At 45.6% G+C, this 18,971-nt stretch overlaps 1 protein-coding gene across 6 annotated transcripts in view; it reads right to left on the bottom strand.

The window, feature by feature from the left end:
* Positions 1 to 4,490: 4,490 nt before the first annotated feature.
* Positions 4,491 to 18,971, bottom strand: part of kif20ba (kinesin family member 20Ba) — a 50,198-nt gene continuing 35,717 nt past the window's right edge. For 4 of the 6 annotated variants that reach the window (XM_086175004.1, XM_086175022.1, XM_086175014.1 and 1 more), the window contains 4 exons: positions 13,958 to 14,032; positions 12,203 to 12,308; positions 9,488 to 9,642; positions 4,491 to 7,766 (listed from right to left, as the gene is read on the bottom strand). In XM_086175004.1, the coding sequence (XP_086031130.1) occupies positions 7,686 to 7,766; positions 9,488 to 9,642; positions 12,203 to 12,308; positions 13,958 to 14,032 (417 nt within the window). In that variant the 3' untranslated portion in view covers positions 4,491 to 7,685. Of the gene's footprint in view, positions 7,767 to 9,487; positions 9,643 to 12,202; positions 12,309 to 13,957; positions 14,033 to 18,971 lie in introns of those variants that run through there. The other 2 variants (XM_086175029.1, XM_086175038.1) reach the window with 1 other exon arrangement.

The following is an 18,971-nucleotide window of genomic DNA, read 5'->3' as shown; positions in this document are numbered from 1 at the left end:
GCCATTGTTCCACGCCGCCGTCGCCTTGGAAACCCGCTCGCGGCGCCCGAATCCATCAACAAAAACCCGATTATCCCAGACAGAACGCGCTCCTCCTCTCCGCCCTACTCATCGCAAATTGTTTCCAAAGGTGCCTTTTACCCCCCGCCGTCGCCATTTCGGCGTGATTTATCCGCCGCCGCTCACGGGTTTCAAAGTGGCGGCGGCCATTTGCACGGCGGCGATAGTTTGGGATTTACGGCCCAAAGTGGGAACGGGGGAACATTAAGCTGGATATATGGGGGAGCTTTGCACCTTTTCAGCGGCCGCGCCAAAATAAGACTTCATTAATCCAGGTGAAAACGGCGAGAGCGTCTGAACACACACACACACACACACAAACACACACACACACATACTGATGAGCTAACATCATTGTGTTTCCTCAGCAGCTATTTCTATTGTGTAAACGATAGCGCCGTGCTAACTCCTCCCTCCTCTTCTTCCTGCTAAGCAATAGTGATGCGATTTCACAGATGCTAAGCGTAGGCTAGCAGATGTAACACAAGCGCAAAGCTGGAAAAGTAACACTTTGCTAGCACTTTGTGCTAGCTAGCTAGCTGACGGCTATGTGCATTGCAAAAAACATTGCTGCGGCTAAAGTAGAGTTCACTTGTGTTCCCATGGCCGATGCTGTGGTACAAGAGCAGCTGTTGAGGCTAACTAGCTTGCGTAGATGCTAAAATAACATTGAAAACATGATGGAGGCTATTTTACTGTTTCACCAAGACGCCCTTTGGAGTGCTAAGTCATGAAAGTAGCATCCAGACTGGTGTGTCAAACCTAGCATTAGCATCCATAGGCTGTAGCCATCCACGGATTAGGCTATCATGCTAATCAATTATTAAGCTAACTATGGGATAATTAAAGGGATTACGCCCTGTGTCCAAGAGAGTGAAATATTAGTATCAGCATTTAGCCAGAGTGCTAAATTATGCTAGCAGGGTTCTCTGCTTGTGCGAAGCTACTTTAGCTTTTATTCGACGTCAATTCGACAAACACCAAGCGTTCCTGTAGCCTCGGCGCCGCCGCCGCCGCCCAGCACGCGGCGGGAGGCGACGGCGCCAGAAGAGCTAATCCTGCCGTGGCATCCGTTCACTGTCCAAAAGCGAAAAAGAAAAAGGAAACAAAAGGAAAAAAAAAAAGTTAATCGCGGTTCTGAGAGCCTGGAGGAGGAGATGGAGGGATGGATGGAGAAAGAAAGAAGATCTTTTGATTTCACTCCAGCAAACAATGGAAGGCCGCGATGCGTTTTGGGTCGAAGCTGCTGACGGCGACGTCTGGCTTTTCTCACATACCGACACACACACACACACACACACACACACACATTGTACTGCTGTTATAAATAAAAAGCGTTATAAAACCGTTGGCAAATCACATCCTGCCGGGCGCAGATACACCCTTCCTGGACGCCGCCGTTGTCGCCGTGGCGACGCCTGAACCCCCGGAGGAGGAGAGGAGCTGCCAGGGGTTTGGACGTCTCTGCGTCTGCAGGACCTCCATCTCTGAGTTACATCAGGATAACAACAAAAACGTTCGTGCTGCTCCGGCAGGTACATAAATATAAAAAATAAAATGTAAGCGGCGCTGAAGGAATGCTGTGGTGTTTGTAAAAAGGGGCGGGGCCTAATCCTTGAATTTATTAATGTTTTTTTAAATGATACAAAAATAAAAATATAGGTTCATGATATCATATACGCGATGAAAATTCAGTATTTATAATATTTTGTTATTATATATGTATATTTATTATATACTATATATTGGCAGGGGATCGTGCGCTGTCAGGAAATCAAGTTTTTTATGATGTATATGTGTAGTAAAAAATAGTTTATTATATCATATATTCTGAAAAATATATTATATATATGTCATGAAACATTTATATATATGTATATACATATATATATTAGATCAATGTATATATGAAAAATATTAGATAAAATATCAATATAACATATATTATAATATAAAATACGATCCAGGACAATATATATTATAATTAAAGTTGAATCAAATTTAAAAATAAATAAATAAATATTATATATATATATATATATATATATATATAATGTAATAATTTTATTAAAAATGATATAAATGACATAGTTAGATCCACCTCTGAAGTGGCTGAAAGAAGCAGCCAGTGGATAAAACGGAGAGACCTCATGTAAGTACAAACCGTCTGCCGGCACAATGGACAGTTTAACTTCTCGTCCTGTGTTTCTATGATTCTGATTCTGTAATAAAATGTAATTATATTTCTGATATCATAGAGAATTGTGTTTTTGTGGACATAGAAAAAGCATAGAACATGGTGCTGAAAAAGGAGCACTGGTATTGCATGAGGAAGTCCAGAGAGGCAGAGAATGTATGTTGGTGCAGGACATGTATGCTAGCTGTGAGACACTGGTACGGTGTGCTGTAGGGGTAACAGAGAAGTTCAAGGTGGAGGTGGGACTCCATCAGGGATCAGCTCTGAGCCCCTTCTTGTTCGCAATGGTGATGGACAGGCTGACAGATGAGGTGAGACAGGAATCCCCATGGACCATGATGTTTGCGGATGACATTGTGATCTGTAGTGAGAGCAGACAACAGGTAGAGGAAAATCTAGAGAGGTGGAGGTATGCTCTGGAAAGGAGAGGAATGAAAGTTAGTCGCAGCAAAACAGAATATATGTGTGTGAATGAGGGGAACTCGGGTGGAACGGTGAGGCTACAGGGAGTGGAGATCAAGAAGCTGGAGGATTTCAGGTACTTAGGGTCAACAGTCCAGAGCAACGGAGAGTGTGGAAAAGAGGTGAAGAGACGGTCCAAGCTGGTTGGAATGGGTGGAGAAAAGTGTCAGGGGTACGAAGGGATAGAAGACTTTCAGCCAGAATAAAAGGAAAGGTGTACAAGACAGTGGTGAGACCAGCGATGATGTTTGGACTAGAAACTGTTCCAATGACCAAAAGACAGCAGGCAGAACTAGAGGTTGCAGAGATGAAGATGTTGAGGTTCTCTTTGGGAGTGACCAGGATGGAGAGGATCAGGAATGAGTCTATCAGAGGAGCAGCACATGTCAGATGTTTTGGAGAGAAGGTCAGAGAAGCCAGACTGAGATGGTTGGGTCATGGACAGAGGAGGGATAGAAACCTCTATTCCTAATCTGAACCCCAAAACAAACCCTAATCCTTATCTAGGCACTTAATCCAATCCAAATTTTAACTCTTAATCCTACTACAAACCCCTATCATAGTCTGAACTCTTAAATCCAAACCCCAAATCTAAATCTGAACCCCTGATGCTAATCCAAACCCCTCACAAAGATCATGTCCCAGTTATTCCAATCTAGAAAGGCATTCAAAAAAAACACACACACAAACAAAAACACACACACACACCCCTTACCTGGATTACAGCTGTCAATCATCATCTACAGAATAGGCTGTAGTTACAAACGCCTGATGACCACGAAAGAGGCAGAGCCACAGCGTCTCAAGAGAGGTCATGACGGTCAAGGTTTATCACCATGACACACACACACACACACACACACACACACACACACACACAGAAGCTCAGTGTTCAAACGTAGCCCGGCTTTGTGGATGCCCAGTTTTCTGAGAGTGGTCTAACACGCCATGTGTGTGTGTGTGAGTATGTGTGTGTGTGAGTGTGTGTGTGTGTGTGTGTGTGTGTGAGGAGAGGAAGGGGCTGTCCGCGGCACAAAGGGCCCAGCTGTGTGGGAAGTGATTGCTAAAATTGCATGGCGGTCGTCTCCCGTCATTGGCAGAACACATGGGCTGCTTCATCACCCGCTCGCTGAAAGAGCAGGAAGAAGAAAAAAAACAAAACCTTCTTCTTCTTCGACTGTCCAATCAGCTGGTTTATGGCCAGAGGAGGCGGGGTTTACAAGGTAACCAGCGGTAAGTGACCCTCTCTAGACACCCGAGGAACCAATTGTGAGCCAGTACAGCTAGGGATGACGCTAGTGTTAGCATCGTCAACGTCGGCTACGCTAGGCTACTCTTGCAAATATCTGGATTCCAGAGGCGACTTAAAGCTGAATGTCGTCGTCGCGGCGACGTTTTGAGTTCACGGGTTTTTCTGTACGTCTCGTTCTCCCGAACGCCACCCGAGGAGTCCGGCGCCGCTTCGGCCGATTTTCCCAGAAATCCGCCGCTAATTGCGAGAAAAAGCGCACGTCCCGCCGCACGAGCCGTCTTTTAAATGCCAGCGCTCGGCGGCGCAGGACGTTTGGGCGCCGCAGCCCGAGGTGAAGAGCTTGTTTGTTGCAAGCTAACAGATGATTCATCACGTGCGCACGCACACACACACACACACACACACACACACACACACACACACACACACACACAGTGCAAATACAGTAAACCCTTGTTTTTCGCAGGGGTTACGTTCCAAAAAGAACCTGTGATAGGCAAAATCCGTAAAGTAGAAACCTTTATTTTTTTTTTTACAATTATTATACAGTTAAATACTCTATTATACATCGCTGCTGTCGTCCTTATGTTTTTTTCTTCCTTCTTTATGGAACGAACGGAAGATTCATTCATTCCGTAATGCCGACCTACAACCGCATAGCTTTTAGCTTCCCTTAGCATGTCCAGAAGTTTAACTTTATCTGCGATAGATAGCATCTTCCGCTGCCTTTTGGGCCCTTTTGTTTTGTTTTGTCAACATTATGGGTTTTAGAGAAACTCGAAATTGCGAGAGAATTTGCACGTACGTCATGTAAATTCAGCAAGGTGTTTTACGTATTTTTACATATTAAACTGCAACGTTATTGACGCACAGGTAGAGAAGAAGCGGAGTGACTTTTTAGCCAATCAGAATGCAGAACACAATGCACGACGCAAATCCGTGAAGTAGCGAAACCGTGAAAAGTAAACAGTGTTATAGCGAGGGATCACTGCATGACAAAGCTTATGTAGTCTCCTGTCTTGGCAACTGGACTTGAATTTCCCAATAGAACTGCCAGGGCGGGTCCAGGTTTCGGAGGCAGAAGCTAAGTCTATGCTAATGCTAATTCCTGGTTGTTTGGAGGTCCTGGTCCATGTGTGCCAAGACATCTTGGTATTCCAATATGACGTTATATGTTTAAGTTGTATGTTCCCACTCCTCTGTTCAGGGATGATTTTTCTGTTTTTTAAAAAACTGGCTTCTTTGACTCCTCGGGATCCATCGGTCTTGTCTGGCCAGAGTCTGGACATGCCCTCCGTATTGCTGTCCAATCCTTTTTTCTTTGCAACAGCACCTTAGTTCTACTGTCACTTAATAAACAAATCAAAAGAAAACCATAACCTGTCGTTATTTCTGTGACAAATTATAATGTTTTTGTACTTTTGCACCGTGGGTCTTAAGAGAAACACTACTTCAATGCTCTGTAAGTGTGAACACATGGCCGTATTGGTTTTTGACTGACTAAATCCCCAAAAGCTGCTCTTCTTGTTCCCAACAAACGACACCCCATTAGCATAACAACCCCCTTGAACCCCCAAAACCCTGGCAGCTCTACTGGGAATCACCCCTGCAGGTCATCAGAACTGAAGACGCCTCTGGGGTGGGAGGAGAAACGTCTTCAAGTGAAGAAATTCAAGTCCAGTCGCCACGACAAGAAGATTTCGACGAGAATACACCGAGACCTGGATGATGGAGAACCTCCTCGGACACCTTCTCTGAATCTCTCCACCTTCCTCTGCATGACATGTGAATGAATGTTACATGTTAATGGGGAAAGTGTTGTATGTCTCCAGTTGACCTTTGAATGAGAGGGGCGATACTTGTATGCCTCTATATAATGCTAAAATGAATGACGGGTTGTCTGCATGACGTGAAGGTGGTTCTAAGTCTCTATATGTGGCCTTTTGATTGGCCCAGGGTGGTTTCTCAGCCAATAGGCTCCGCCCCCAGACTTCATCTTGCAAGGAGCCACGTTTTCCCCAACGCTAGCCAACCCGGCGTAGCTACGTTTGGAAAGTCACAGGAGCGATCAGTGTCGCTACGACATTGCTTCCCCGCTCACGTTCAGAACCAAGGAGGAGGCGGCAGGCAGTTTGAGAGTCGAGGCAGCGACGACAATTTAATATGATTCTCAAATTAAAAAAAAAAAAGAATTAAAAAACACACGCCAGATGTGGTTCTTCATTTCTTTTCCACGTGGCGTCCGGAGAAAAGCGACAGTAGAAACCTCACCCTCCAATCAGAAGGGGAGATAAAGTGCAGTGAGACTTTAAAGGGACTCCAGGAATCTGCTAAGACCACAAGACACCTGCCTCCTGCTAGCTAGCTTAGCATGAGCTGTCGACAGAACCGTTAGCATACCTCCTTTAAAAGGCTTCAAATACACGTTCTATTATGGAGTTATGATGGGTGACGAACAGATTGGAACTTCTTTCAGGAAGGGCGCAGCATTTTCAAAAAGGGTCGATTAGGTTTCTAAACGGCTATGAAAGGATGTCGTAGCAACAACATCATGATACTGATTCTCACGATACAACAATCCCACTTCACAATTTCCCGATTTAAAATCAGCGTTTTTTTGAATGGAGTTTGGTCCAGGGCTGACTTCACATCCACTGGTCCGGAGTCGGTGTGAATGGCCGCACTGATGACCTGGAATGTATGTTTACGCGAACCGCTCAATGCTAAGCTAGCTGGCGCGGGGGGGAGCGAAGCCGCCGTGTTGCTTCGGATGCGTTTAAAAACACAGTAAAAAAGAAAAACAGCATTTACTGACGAATAGGATACAAACGGTGAGCAGCTTCTTTACAATCATTTCAGGAAAAATCGACTTTAAAATCGAGATTTATACGAATCTAAGTCGATCACAGAATGTTTACGGATCCAGAAAAAAAAAAAAAAAATTGCACTTAAAGATATAAACTAGAGATATTATCTATAAAATGAGTAGAAAAGTTAGTACTGCGTTTACTGGCGAGTACTGTGACTTACACAACCCCTCCTCGGTGTGTCTGTCCTGGAGCTGAAGGCGGAAGGCTGGCCACTTAGCTTAGCATAAAGTGCTAACTGGAGTCGTATAGAAGTGGGATGAGGACACGGAGTAGAAATACTCTTATGGTGCAGCTATGTCTTCCTACTAAAAAATGTTCTTTTAGCGATCCGTGAAGGTCTTTTAGCATCTGTTAGCATTATGCTACCAACAAAATACTTGCAATTCCCAAGTCTAGCATCAAAAAGGGCTGTCATGAGCTTTTAACTGAGAATTACCATTACCATTACCATACCATACCATGACCAATTACCAATGGTAACTGAGGTTACCACTAGCCTGACTTAGCTTAGCGTACATAGCATAGTCTCCCTCGCCTCGTTCGGTTCCCTTTTTCGGACGTCTCTCTGCCTCAGCTCCATCTTTGCCTGAACCGAGGGGGTCCGGCAGGAAGATTTGTTCAGGCTAAATGTTTCTAAATAAAATCAAATTAAATTACAATAAAGATGACGGTAAATCATACAGGGGTTAATCCGCCTCCTAGCTAGCATAACTTGTCACTCAGCTCTGGCATAAATAGCTTAAATACATGAGTGGTTAGTACTAGATTAACGAGGAGCTCGCTGTTACTCGGGCTTTGGGACGCAGCAGGGCTAGCCTCGCTGAGCTAGCGTAGCATGGCGGGTTCATCTGGCCGTGCGGGAGCGGAGACGCCTCTTCATGATCTGGTGGTCGCTCTCCCTGGCGTCGTTGTCGCTGGTGATGATCTGGGATTAGGAGCACCGGAGGGTCAGGACGAGTCGGCGCAAAATGGTTAACTTGGTACAGTCCGGGTGTGACGATGGTATGACCCGGGTTAGCTCTGTAACCGCGGCAACAGGCCACTTATGGCTTAACTCTTGGGGAAATCGTTTCATAGACGGCCTGAACAAACGCTTTCCCGGCCAACGCCGTTTTATTTCTGGCCTGATTATGGGATGTTTTAATCCCGAGGAGAAGCTTCCTTTTGCGGCTGCTTGTAAATATATAACCAATAAACTGTTCGGGAGACAAAGAAGCTCTGAAGAGGAAGATCTTGACAGTTGAGCCTCCAGGAGGAGCTTCCATCTCTGGAGCAAAGAACGGTCAGGTCTGCGGTTCTAATCTAATCATCTAATCTTAATTTCTTCACATCTAATCTCGCCTATGTATCTAATCTCACTTTGACTAAATCTAATCTCATATCTGTTACATCTAATCTAACTTCCTCTACATTTAATCTCACGTCTTCTACCTCTAATCTCACTTCCCCTACATATAATCTCAATCCTTCAACATCTAATCTCACAATTTTTCCATCTAATTTCACTTCCGTTACATCTAATCTCATCTCTTCTACATCTAATCTCACCTCTTCAACATCTAATCTCACCTCTTCTACATCTAATCTCACGTCTTCTTCATCTAATCCCGCCACTTCTACATCTAATCTCACCTCTTCTACATCTAATCTCACGTCTTCTTCATCTAATCCCGCCACTTCTACATCTAATCTCATCTCTTCTACATCTAATCTCACCTCTTCTACATCTAATCTCATCTCTTCTACATCTAATCTCACTTCTACATCTAATCCCACGTCTTCTACATCTAATCTCAACACTTCCACATCTAGTCTCATCTCTTCTTCATCTAATCTCAACTCTTCTACATCTAATCTCATCTCTTCTACATCTAATCTCACTTCTACATCTAATCTCACCTCTTCTACATCTAATCTCACCTCTTCTACATCTAATCTCACCTCTTCTACATCTAATCTCACCTCTTCTACATCTAATCTCACGTCTTCTTCATCTAATCCCGCCACTTCTACATCTAATCTCATCTACATCTAATCTCACCTCTTCTACATCTAATCTCACTTCTACATCTAATCCCACGTCTTCTACATCTAATCTCAACACTTCCACATCTAGTCTCATCTCTTCTTCATCTAATCTCAACTCTTCTACATCTAATCTCATCTCTTCTACATCTAATCTCACTTCTACATCTAATCTCACCTCTTCTACATCTAATCTCACCTCTTCTACATCTAATCTCACCTCTTCTACATCTAATCTCACCTCTTCTACATCTAATCTCACGTCTTCTTCATCTAATCCCGCCACTTCTACATCTAATCTCATCTACATCTAATCTCACCTCTTCTACATCTAATCTCACTTCTACATCTAATCCCACGTCTTCTACATCTAATCTCAACACTTCCACATCTAGTCTCATCTCTTCTTCATCTAATCTCATCTCTTCTACATCTAATCTCACTTCCACATCAAATCCCGAGGTTGAAAAATGGAGGCTAATCTCCACCACCAGAACAGCAGATGCTAATTTACAGCTGCTCTTCATCTTGAACTGCGTGGTTTAATGAAATCATGCTAATCCCTAGCGCAGTGCACGAAACTACAGTGTGTGTGTGTGTGTGTGTGTGCCGGAGACTCACCGGGTGTGACGGCATGTTCATGGGCGAGGAGATTTCTGGCCTGTACAGTTTCCTTTTGTTCTTCTTGGCTCTCAGGCTGAAGGTTGAGGAGGAGGCTGAGGTCGGCGTCCCGTCCAGGTCGGTCCTGCCGCTCACCAGGCTCATCATCTTCTTAGCTTTCAGGGTGGAAGAGAAGGTGATGAGATGTTTTAGTCCTGAGATCCACCGCTTTGGTAAAAGCCAGGGGTCGGCAACCCATGTGGCTCTTCCATCTTTACACTGCGGCTCCGAGCGGCTTGGGAAAGTAAATGATAAATATTTAATTGAAGTATATGTTAATTCCTTTTTTTGACTTTTAGTTCTAAGTTGGAAGATTATTGTGATCTTGAAATGTTAAATAAAATTATATTTATTATTTTTCGTCGCTCAAAATAACGTCACACTGGCGGAAGCCGGTAAAGTCCCGATTTGCAGATGCTGTGCGCAGAAGTTCAGGAGCAGAAGTCCCATAAACCAGGTAAAATAAATATTTATGAAGATATTTTGCAAATATTTATTTTTTCTTGTTTACTGACACAGTGATTTTTTCCCAATTTATTTTGAAAATTCAGGTCAAGGCTCAGCTACACGCTCTGAAAGCCCAAAGCTCAAAATGAGTTCATTACATAAATAAAATTTAATTTTCTCCGTAATACTTTGTGAATTTCAGAAGCAACACACGACACACTTGTTTATACAAAGTGTAAAGGTAATAAAAAGCAATATATACAGGGGTACCTTTATTTTAGACGTCAAAAAGTAATTGCGGCTCCCAGTGTTTTCTTTTCCGAGGAAACCGGGTCCAAATGTTTCTTTGGGTGTTAAAAGTGCTCCACGGCGGACTGACGATTACCGCTACGTAAATGAAGCTAAATCGATACGTGAATGAATACTCAATCATTGGGATTAATACTCAGTACCGTTGAAGGGAGGGTTTGGTTGATGCCAAAAGAAAGTACCGGAAGAGGCGGGAAGAGGCCGCGCGAGACGAAGGGGAGGAAACATTTATGCGTGGAAACGCATAAATGCTGGATATTGATCGCTGGGATCGATGAGGTCGCGTCTAAACGGGTTCAATCAGGGTCCAGGTTGCCGCGGGGCCGGACTAATCCCTGCAGCTGTGTGCCGGACGCTGGACTCTTTTGGGCTTCGGAGATGGCGGGGGAATAAAATGATGCATTCGAGGTCCCAGTTATTTTCGGGGGAAAAAAACACTCTCTTTCTCTTTGCGGGGGTTTCGGAAAACCTTTTTATCGGTGGCATTTCCAGGCGCCCGGGCGAGATGAGGAGACCGCAGGGGAGCGGGAGAGGAGGAAGACATGATGATGAGAGGATGGAGGGATGGATGGAGGTGGAGACGGAGGGGGGAGATGAGGGGTTTAGTCAGCATCAGAACCCCTGGGTGACAATTAATTGACAGGCGGAAACGTCCTGTCCTCGAGGCTGGAGAGCAGAGGTGACTTGTATGCTCGTTTTCTTTATGTCCATCATTACCCCTCCAAACACACACACACACACACACACGCACACACACACACACACACACACACACACACACACACACACACACACACACACACGCCCCCCAACACTTTGTCAAGCATGTGTACACTCTCACGGTCGCTCTACTCCGACCTCCTCGAAAAAGAGTACTCACAGGTGATTCTTGAAAGGTAATTTAGAAAGGTACCGCAAGAGATGTGGTGAATAGCAATGAGCGGGTTTTTTTTTTGGGGGGGGGGGGCAGGTGAGCGGGATGTCATCTACAACCGCAAGGACCTCGGATGCAGGCTGAGCTAAAGACCTCGGCTCTGAACCGGCAATCAATCTTTGGTTCCAGGAAGTAGCCTCCTCCTCCTCCTCCTCCTCCAGTTTGGCATTCCCTGGGCAGTAAGGGACCGTGGTGGTGTCTGTGATGGGCATCTTAAGCACCACACATGAAAACAAACCACTGAAGAAGAAGACAAAGACAAAGCCGTGCAGACCACATGGAGGTGGAAGCTGCTACGGCGTTCATGTTCTGCACGGCGGGTAGAATACGCGTTTTTATCTCCTCCCTGCACGGCTTCGCCGTGCGAAGACCTCCGTTAGCCGTGAGCTAACGCCACGCTTATTTTGGTGAACATGTTGCTGTTTCTCTGCAAGCCTTGGAAACCCCTTTGCAGAAGCATCACTCCATCTTAATCCCAAGAAAACGTCTGACTATTGGCTTCCCGAAGTCCACAAGGTGTATCCGGTAGTGGGCGTGGCTTATGGGTTCGACCAATCACCATGAGCTCCGTTAAAAGGAGTTGAGACGGTACCTCTGGGATTCCAATGCACAGAGGATCAGACTGCTTCCAGGAAAGGTTCTGGGAACTTCAGAAAGTCCCAACGGTGCTAAAGCGGCTCATGAAGGAGGCTTCATTAGCCGTCAAGGCTAATGAGGCTAATCCTTCTGAGCCAAGGCTCACAGCGCCCTCTACAGGGCGGGAGGGGAACAACAAGTAGCCGAGGAGCCGCGCAGGCTGTCGGATCCAGGCTCTTTTTCCGTACGCGCCCAAATGTCAAAACAACAACACCGGGCTCATTAACTTCTGCCGGTTTAACGCGGCCGCCGCCTCGGCCAATTAGAGCGGTCGCTACTCCGGCGGCGGAGAGTCACGGCTCCGAAGGCCTTTCCTCGCGTGAGACGGGGGGCGACGGACGAGCGCCGACCTTTAGATCCAAGCAGCGTGGGGGAACTCTGCAGGAACTCCCCGATCTTCTGCAGCGTGCCGTCCTTCCTGCCGCGCAGGATGCTGGCGGAGGCCTGGGAGGAGATCTGAGCAGGGAGGGGGTTCAGATTCACAAGAGGAAACCTAAGAAAACAATGGACTCTGACAAGGCTGTCAAAGCTGGTTGGGCTTTAAGTAATTATAGGTTAATGCATGTCCACGGGAAATTGATGAAGTGTGTGTGTGTGTGTGTGTGTGTGTGTGTGTGTGTAGACCTTTACGCACCACCAGTGGGGTCAGGGGTGATTGTTGTGTTATTTACTAAAAATGGTGGCAAAATCCACTGGGGGTGCTTTACTCCTCTTTGTGTGTGTGTGTGTGTGTGTGTGTGAATGGAAAACTGATGTTAAATTTATTTGCATCAGTGTACAATTTGCTTGTGTGTTTGAGAGTTTGTGTGTGAGAATGGACAACTGATATTGATTCGTTGCATCTGTGTGTGTGTGTGTGTGTGTGTGTGTGTGTGTGTTTTAGTGTGTGAGAGAAGACAGGATGGCATATTGATGTTGTTTTTTTTGCACTGGTGCACGATTAGTTTGTGTGTGTGTGTTTGTGAGTTTGTGTATGAGAATGAACAACTAATGTTGATTGGTTGCACAGGTGCACGATTTGTGTGTGTGTGTGTGTGTGTGTGTGTGAATGGAAAACTGATGTTAAATTTATTTGCATCAGTGTACAATTTGTGTGTGTGTTTGTGAGTTTGTTATATGAGAATGAACAACTGATGTTGATGTGTTGCATTGATGCACGATTTATGTGTGTGTGTGTGTGTGTTTTACAATGGACAACTGATATTGATTCGTTGTATCTGTGTGTGTGTGTGAGTGTGTGTGTGTTTTAGTGTGTGAGAGAAGACAGGATGGCAAATTGATGTTGTTTTTTGCACTGATGCACGATTAGTTTGTGTGTGTGTGTGTGTGTGTGAATGGAAAACTGATGTTAAATTTATTTGCATCAGTGTACAATTTGTGTGTGTGTTTGTGAGTTTGTGTGTGAGAATGAACAACTGATGTTGATGTGTTGCATTGGTGCACGATTTGTGTGTGTGAGTCTGTGTGTGTGTGTGTGTGTGTGTGAGTCTGTGTGTGTGTGTGTGTGAGTCTGTGTGTGTGTGTTTTACAATGGACAACTGATATTGATTCATTGCATCTGTGTGTGTGTGTGTGTGTGTGAGTGTGTTTGTGAGTTTGTGTATGAGAATGAACAACTGATGTTGATTGGTTGCACAGGTGCATGATTTGTGTGTGTGTGTGTGTGTGTGTTTGTGTGTGTGTGTGAGAGACAGAATGGCCAACTGATGTTGATTTGTTGCATTAGTGTGTGTGTGTGTGTGTGTGTGTGTGTGTGTGTTTTAGTGTATGAGACAGAATGGCAAACTGATGTTGATTGTTTGCACTGGTGCGCGATTAGTTTGTGTTTGTGTGTGTGTGTGTGTTTGACAACGCTGTGTGTTGCATTGGTGCACGATTTGTGTCCGTGTCCATGTGTGTGTGTGTGTGTGTGTGTGTGTGTGTGTGTGTATGGCTGTGTGTTTGACAATGGGCAACTGATGTTGATTTGTTGCATTAATGTGTGTATGTGTGTATGTTTGTGCGTGTGAATGGACAACTGATGTTGATGTGTTGCATTGGTGCACGATTTGTGTCCGTGTGTGTGTGTGTGTGTGTGTGTGTGTGTGTGTCCATCTGGTCCTCACCTCCTCTTGGTGCGCGGTCAGCTTTGGCACCGGTTTGGTCCTGGTGTTCCTTCGATTCTCCGCCTCCACGTCTTCCTATCGACACGACGCAACCACACACACACACACACACACACACACACACACACACACACACACACACACACACACACACACACACAAAGGGATCGTCAGAGACTCCACCGCTGACTAATTGACGGCGGACGATTAGCAGGCGGTGATGGTTGGATGGTCGGGTGGGTGAGATGGAGCAGCTGATGAACACACACACACCCGCCGCTGCTTCTCCGAGCGTCGGGTTCCTGATGCTCCTCAGAGCGCGGAGAACCTTCGCTGAAGGTCCCAGCCGGAGCAGGTCCTCCCCGTTAGCGGGTTGTTTTGTTGTTGTTTTTTTTTTTTTTTTTTATCCTTCTTTCGGTTCGTCAGAACGATTTAAGAGACGGCGGCGCCTTCAACCCTGAAAATCGTTTAAACTGTTTTCAATAAATCCCTGTCAAGGACAAACATCCCACGCGTGTGTGTGTGTGTGTGTGTGTGTTCTCTCCAGAGGGGCCGTTAGAACACACTCTCGCCTCTCCTTCCACTAATCACTAAAACTAATCACTTTTCTTTAACGCCAGACGTCAGGAGAGTCGAACGGCGACCGCGGGTCCGGCTGGAAAGGGAAGGCGGACGTCGAAAACAGATGAAAATACATTTTAAAAAAATGAAAAAAAAATGAGCAGAAAAAGAAACACGAGCCGAGTCCATTCATTCCCTCGGTCCACCGAAGACGGAATTAAGTTTTTTTTTTTGGTAATAAAAACAGGGTGATCTAGACCTGCGGGTGCCTGGAAGAGGATATAAACTTTTCCCTTCCAGTCTGCTAGTCAGAATTTACCTAAAAAATAAGGATGTCGGCCAGTCAGGAAGTCCTGTGGTCACGTAGTCGGGTGGTCAGACAGGCTGGTGGTCAGGAAGTGAAGAAGGCATGTAGTCAGGTGGTCTGGTCATCAGGTTTTCCGGTGGTCATGTGGTTCGTTGGTCCTGTGGTCAGATGGTCCGGTGGTCAGGTAGTCCAGTAGCCAGGGGGTCAGGTAGCCATGATGTCATGAAGTGAAGAAGTCATGTAGTCCAGCGGTCAAGTAGTCAGTTGGTCAGGTAGTCAAGTGGTCATGTGGTCCAGAGGTCAAGTAGTCAGGTGGTCAGGTTTTCAGGTAGTCATGTGGTTAGGTGGTCCTGTTGTCAAGGTAGTCCAGTGGTCAGGTAGTCATGAAGTGAGGAGGTCATGCAGTCCAGCGGTCATGTGGTTAGGTAGTCAGGTAGTGAAGTAGCCAGGTGGTCAGGTAGTCATGAAGTGAAGTTGTCATATGGTACAGAGGTCAAGTAATCAGTTGGTCAGATTTTCAAGTAGTCCAGTAGGTGTAGTCCAGCGGTCAAGTAGTCAGTTGGTAAGGTTTTTCAAGTAGTCAAGTGGTCAGATAGTCATGATGTCGTGAAGTGAAGAAGTCATGTCGTCCAGCGGTCAAGTAGTCAGTTCTTCAGGTTTTCAGGTAGTCAAGTTGTCATGTGGTTAGGTAGTCGGGTAGTCCAGTAGCGAGGTGGTCAGGTAGTCATGAAGTGAAGTTGTCATATGGTCCAGAGGTCAAGTATTCAGGTGGTCAGGTTTTCAGGTAGTCATGTGGTTAGGTGGTCCTGTTGTCAAGGTAGTCCGGTGGTCACGTAGTCATGAAGTAAGGAGGTCATGTAGTCCAGCGGTCAAGTAGTCAGTTGGTCAGGTTTTCAGGTAGTCAGGTGGTCATGTGGTTAGGTAGTCAAGAAGTCAAGTAGTCATGAAGTCCAGTGGTCAAGTAGTCAGTTTTTCAGGTGGTCAAGCTGTCATGTGGTTAGGTAGTCAGGTAGTTAAGTAGCCAGGTGGTCAGGTAGTCATATGGTCCAGCGGTCAAGTACTCGGGTGGCCAGGTTTTCCGGTAGTCATGTGGTTAGGTGGTCCTGTAGTCAGATAGTCCGGTGGTCAGGTGGTCATGATGTCATGAGTTGAAGAAGTCATACAGTCCAGCGGTCATGAGTCAGTTGGTCAGGTTTTCAGGTAGTCAAGTGGTCATGTGGTTAGGTAGCCAGGTAGTGAAGTAGTCAGGTGGTCAGTCATGAAGTGAAGTAGTCATGTAGTCCAGGGGTCAAGTAGTCAGGTGGGTCATGTCTTCAGGTAATCATGTGGTCATGTGGCTAGGTAGTCCTGTAGTCAGGTAGTCATACGGTTAGGTGGTCATGAAGTGTAGTCAAGCGGTCAAGTAGTCAGTTGGTCAGGTTTTCAGGCAGTCATGTAGTCATGAAGTCGAGCGGTCAAGTAGTCAGGCGCTCATGTAGTCATATAACTAAGTAGTCAGGTAGTCATATAGTTAAGTAGTGTTGTAGTCATATCGTCAAGTAGTCCTGTTGTTAAAAACTGTCAACATAAAGCCAGATTTAAAAAGTGAAGAAAAGCTATTTACACCTGAAAGCGCCGGCAGGTAAAACGCAGCCACATCGAGACTTCAGTCACTTTCGCGTGATTCACTTTGCGCTCATTGTATGAAGCATTAGGTGTTGCTACGGCAACAAGGAGGCGATGCAGAGGTCAGGATTTCCATTTGCTAACTTCGCTGCATGTGTGCGACGGTCCGGAGTAGCATATACGCCGCAACTGGAGTGATTAACGTTGCTACGCTAACAATACAACACATATAGAAATACAGTGGACAGATAATTGGATCTTTTTGATAGTATTTAGTAGATATATTAACCGTAAACCAAACTCACTCAGCCCTTTGCTAACCTCCCTGGTTACATAAAACCATAGAAATGCTTTTATAAAATTCCGCAGCCCTGATTTTTTCTTCGTCCGTCAGCGGATCCGAACGACGGTCTTTTAAGCCATCGATGTCGAGATACAAGGAGATTTTTTATTTTATAAAATAAATTCTAGTTTCATTTTACTATTTTTTTTACTGTTTTTTTTTTTTTCTTAGACGTGAACATGGCTATTTCATAACGAAAAAAAAAATCAAATACTGCCAAAAAAAAAAAAAAAAAAAAGTTAAAGAATGATAAATTGTGAGAACTGAACTACCTAAAAAAAAAAAAAAAAAAAAAAAACCCAAGTAGCGAGAGTCCACTGTGCTACTTAGTGAAGCGCTAACAAACTGCGCTTCTGTTAGCAGGTTGAATTTACCCTCCTGATGGTTTTAAGTGTCAATCAAACACAAAACCAACAAGGAACCCTTCACAGATATTGATCCGATCCGGCGGTACGTCACCTCCTCGCTCCTCCGCCACGGATTACTTTGTGGTTCAAACTTTGAAATTGCTTAAAAAAACCTTAAAAAGTTAAACGGTGCAATAACCGATGACTGACGGGAAGGAACTCCTCCTCCTTTGTGTGTTTTGATTTTGTTTATCTGACTCGGGGAAGGAGGGGAGGCGGTTCCACCGCCGCGAGGCAAACTCCACGTTACGGACGGCGAAAGCCAAACGGCGACATTCGCTGATATAATATCCTATTAAACTCTTTGTCCCTGAAAAGTCAGGGTCTTGGCAACGGTTCCCGCAGCCTCCGGCGTTCCAGCTAACGGCGTCAATGTCAGAGCGGGAAGCAGGTGAGACGCGTCGCTTCGGGGCGGGGGAACTTTTAAAGCCGGGCATTAACGCGAAATCCCCGCGCACGGCTGGAGGTGAGGGTTCATTATTTTAACGGCGGCTATGAAGGCCGGGATTTACGGCGGCGCCGAAGCGCGCGGCGTCTATCCCCGACCATCACGCCTCGCACAAAAGGATCCGATAAAACCCGATGCCTCGTAATCCGGCCCTCGAATGTTTGCCGTGCTCCGACTGCAAGAAGAAGGAGGGATGCTTTTACTGTCACATTCGGTTACACGTACAGCTTAACGACATTTTTTAGCCGTCATGGACAGTTCGGCGTCTTGCTCAACAACACTTCGACGGGCGAGGAGGAACCGGAAACCGAACCGGCTCTAAACCCTCCGCCGACGAACGGCTTTGCGCGAAGAAGCGAAGCCGAAAGTCGTATTTCGGGCTTCCGAGTGGAGGAAGCGAGGCTGAGTCACGGGGCGGGCGTCCTACCTGGAGAGTGGGCGCGGTGGAAGCTGTACGCCGGCGCCGCTTTTAAAAAAAGAAGAAGAAAATGTGGGAAAAGGGTCACGGGAGGGACGTATGGAGTCATCGGTGACTCACTCCTGGTTTTTTTTTTTCCTTTTCTTTATTTTGTAAAAGGGATCTGAGGGAGCGAGGAAGAAGAGCGAGGAGGAGAAAGCCGAGTTGCCGGCGGTAACTGGCTAGGAAAGTTCAGCGGCGGCCGGGATTTCAGCAAACCCACGGAATCGACGTGGATTAGTGGGAGTTTTTTTTTTTTTGTTATTTAAGACGAACGCTGAAGGAAGGTCACCGGAAAACATCGGCCCGACGTTTTGACTCGCGTGAAGCGAATTACTTCCACGGCGGTTCAGAGACACACAAGAAGCAAGAAGCTGCAAGAAGCATGAAAGCTGCCTGTCTCCTCTGAATGTAATCACATTACAAGGGAGGGGGGGATTAAGCGGAAAACTTAGGAGAGGTAACTTTGAAGCAGCTTGTGAATCCTGAATGTTAATAATCTCGGCCGTCGCTTCTCAAATAGCGGGATTTATTTGGTATTTTTGCTGCGCTAGCATAAAGTGTAATAGCGCAGCCACAGTAGGTGTCAGTGGCGTCGCTAAGTGGCGCTAAGAGTATTAGCGCCATGGTTTAATTGTCTTATTTATTTTGTTTTGTATTGTGTTTTATAAATCGATCAAATGGTTCAGTGATGTTTATGGTTTAAATAAGGATTGATTTTAGATTTCAGGCAAATTGGTGTAATCTTTTCCGTTACCGACTAAAAAACAACGTTAATAAAGTTATTCTTTGTTGCAAGTTGGTTTCACTCTGTCTGCTACGGGAGACGAGTTAAGATGGTGTGTTTACTGCGAGCTGAGAGTTAAGTATCACGCTTTGAAAAGCC

The sequence above is a fragment of the Fistularia commersonii genome, chromosome 2 (genome assembly GCF_037954325.1).
Source record: "Fistularia commersonii isolate RoL2024-O1a breed Wild chromosome 2, RoL_Fcom_v1.0, whole genome shotgun sequence".
In the NCBI taxonomy this organism is placed as follows: Eukaryota; Metazoa; Chordata; class Actinopteri; order Syngnathiformes; family Fistulariidae; genus Fistularia; species Fistularia commersonii.
This window is presented reverse-complemented; position numbering and strand designations above follow the sequence as displayed.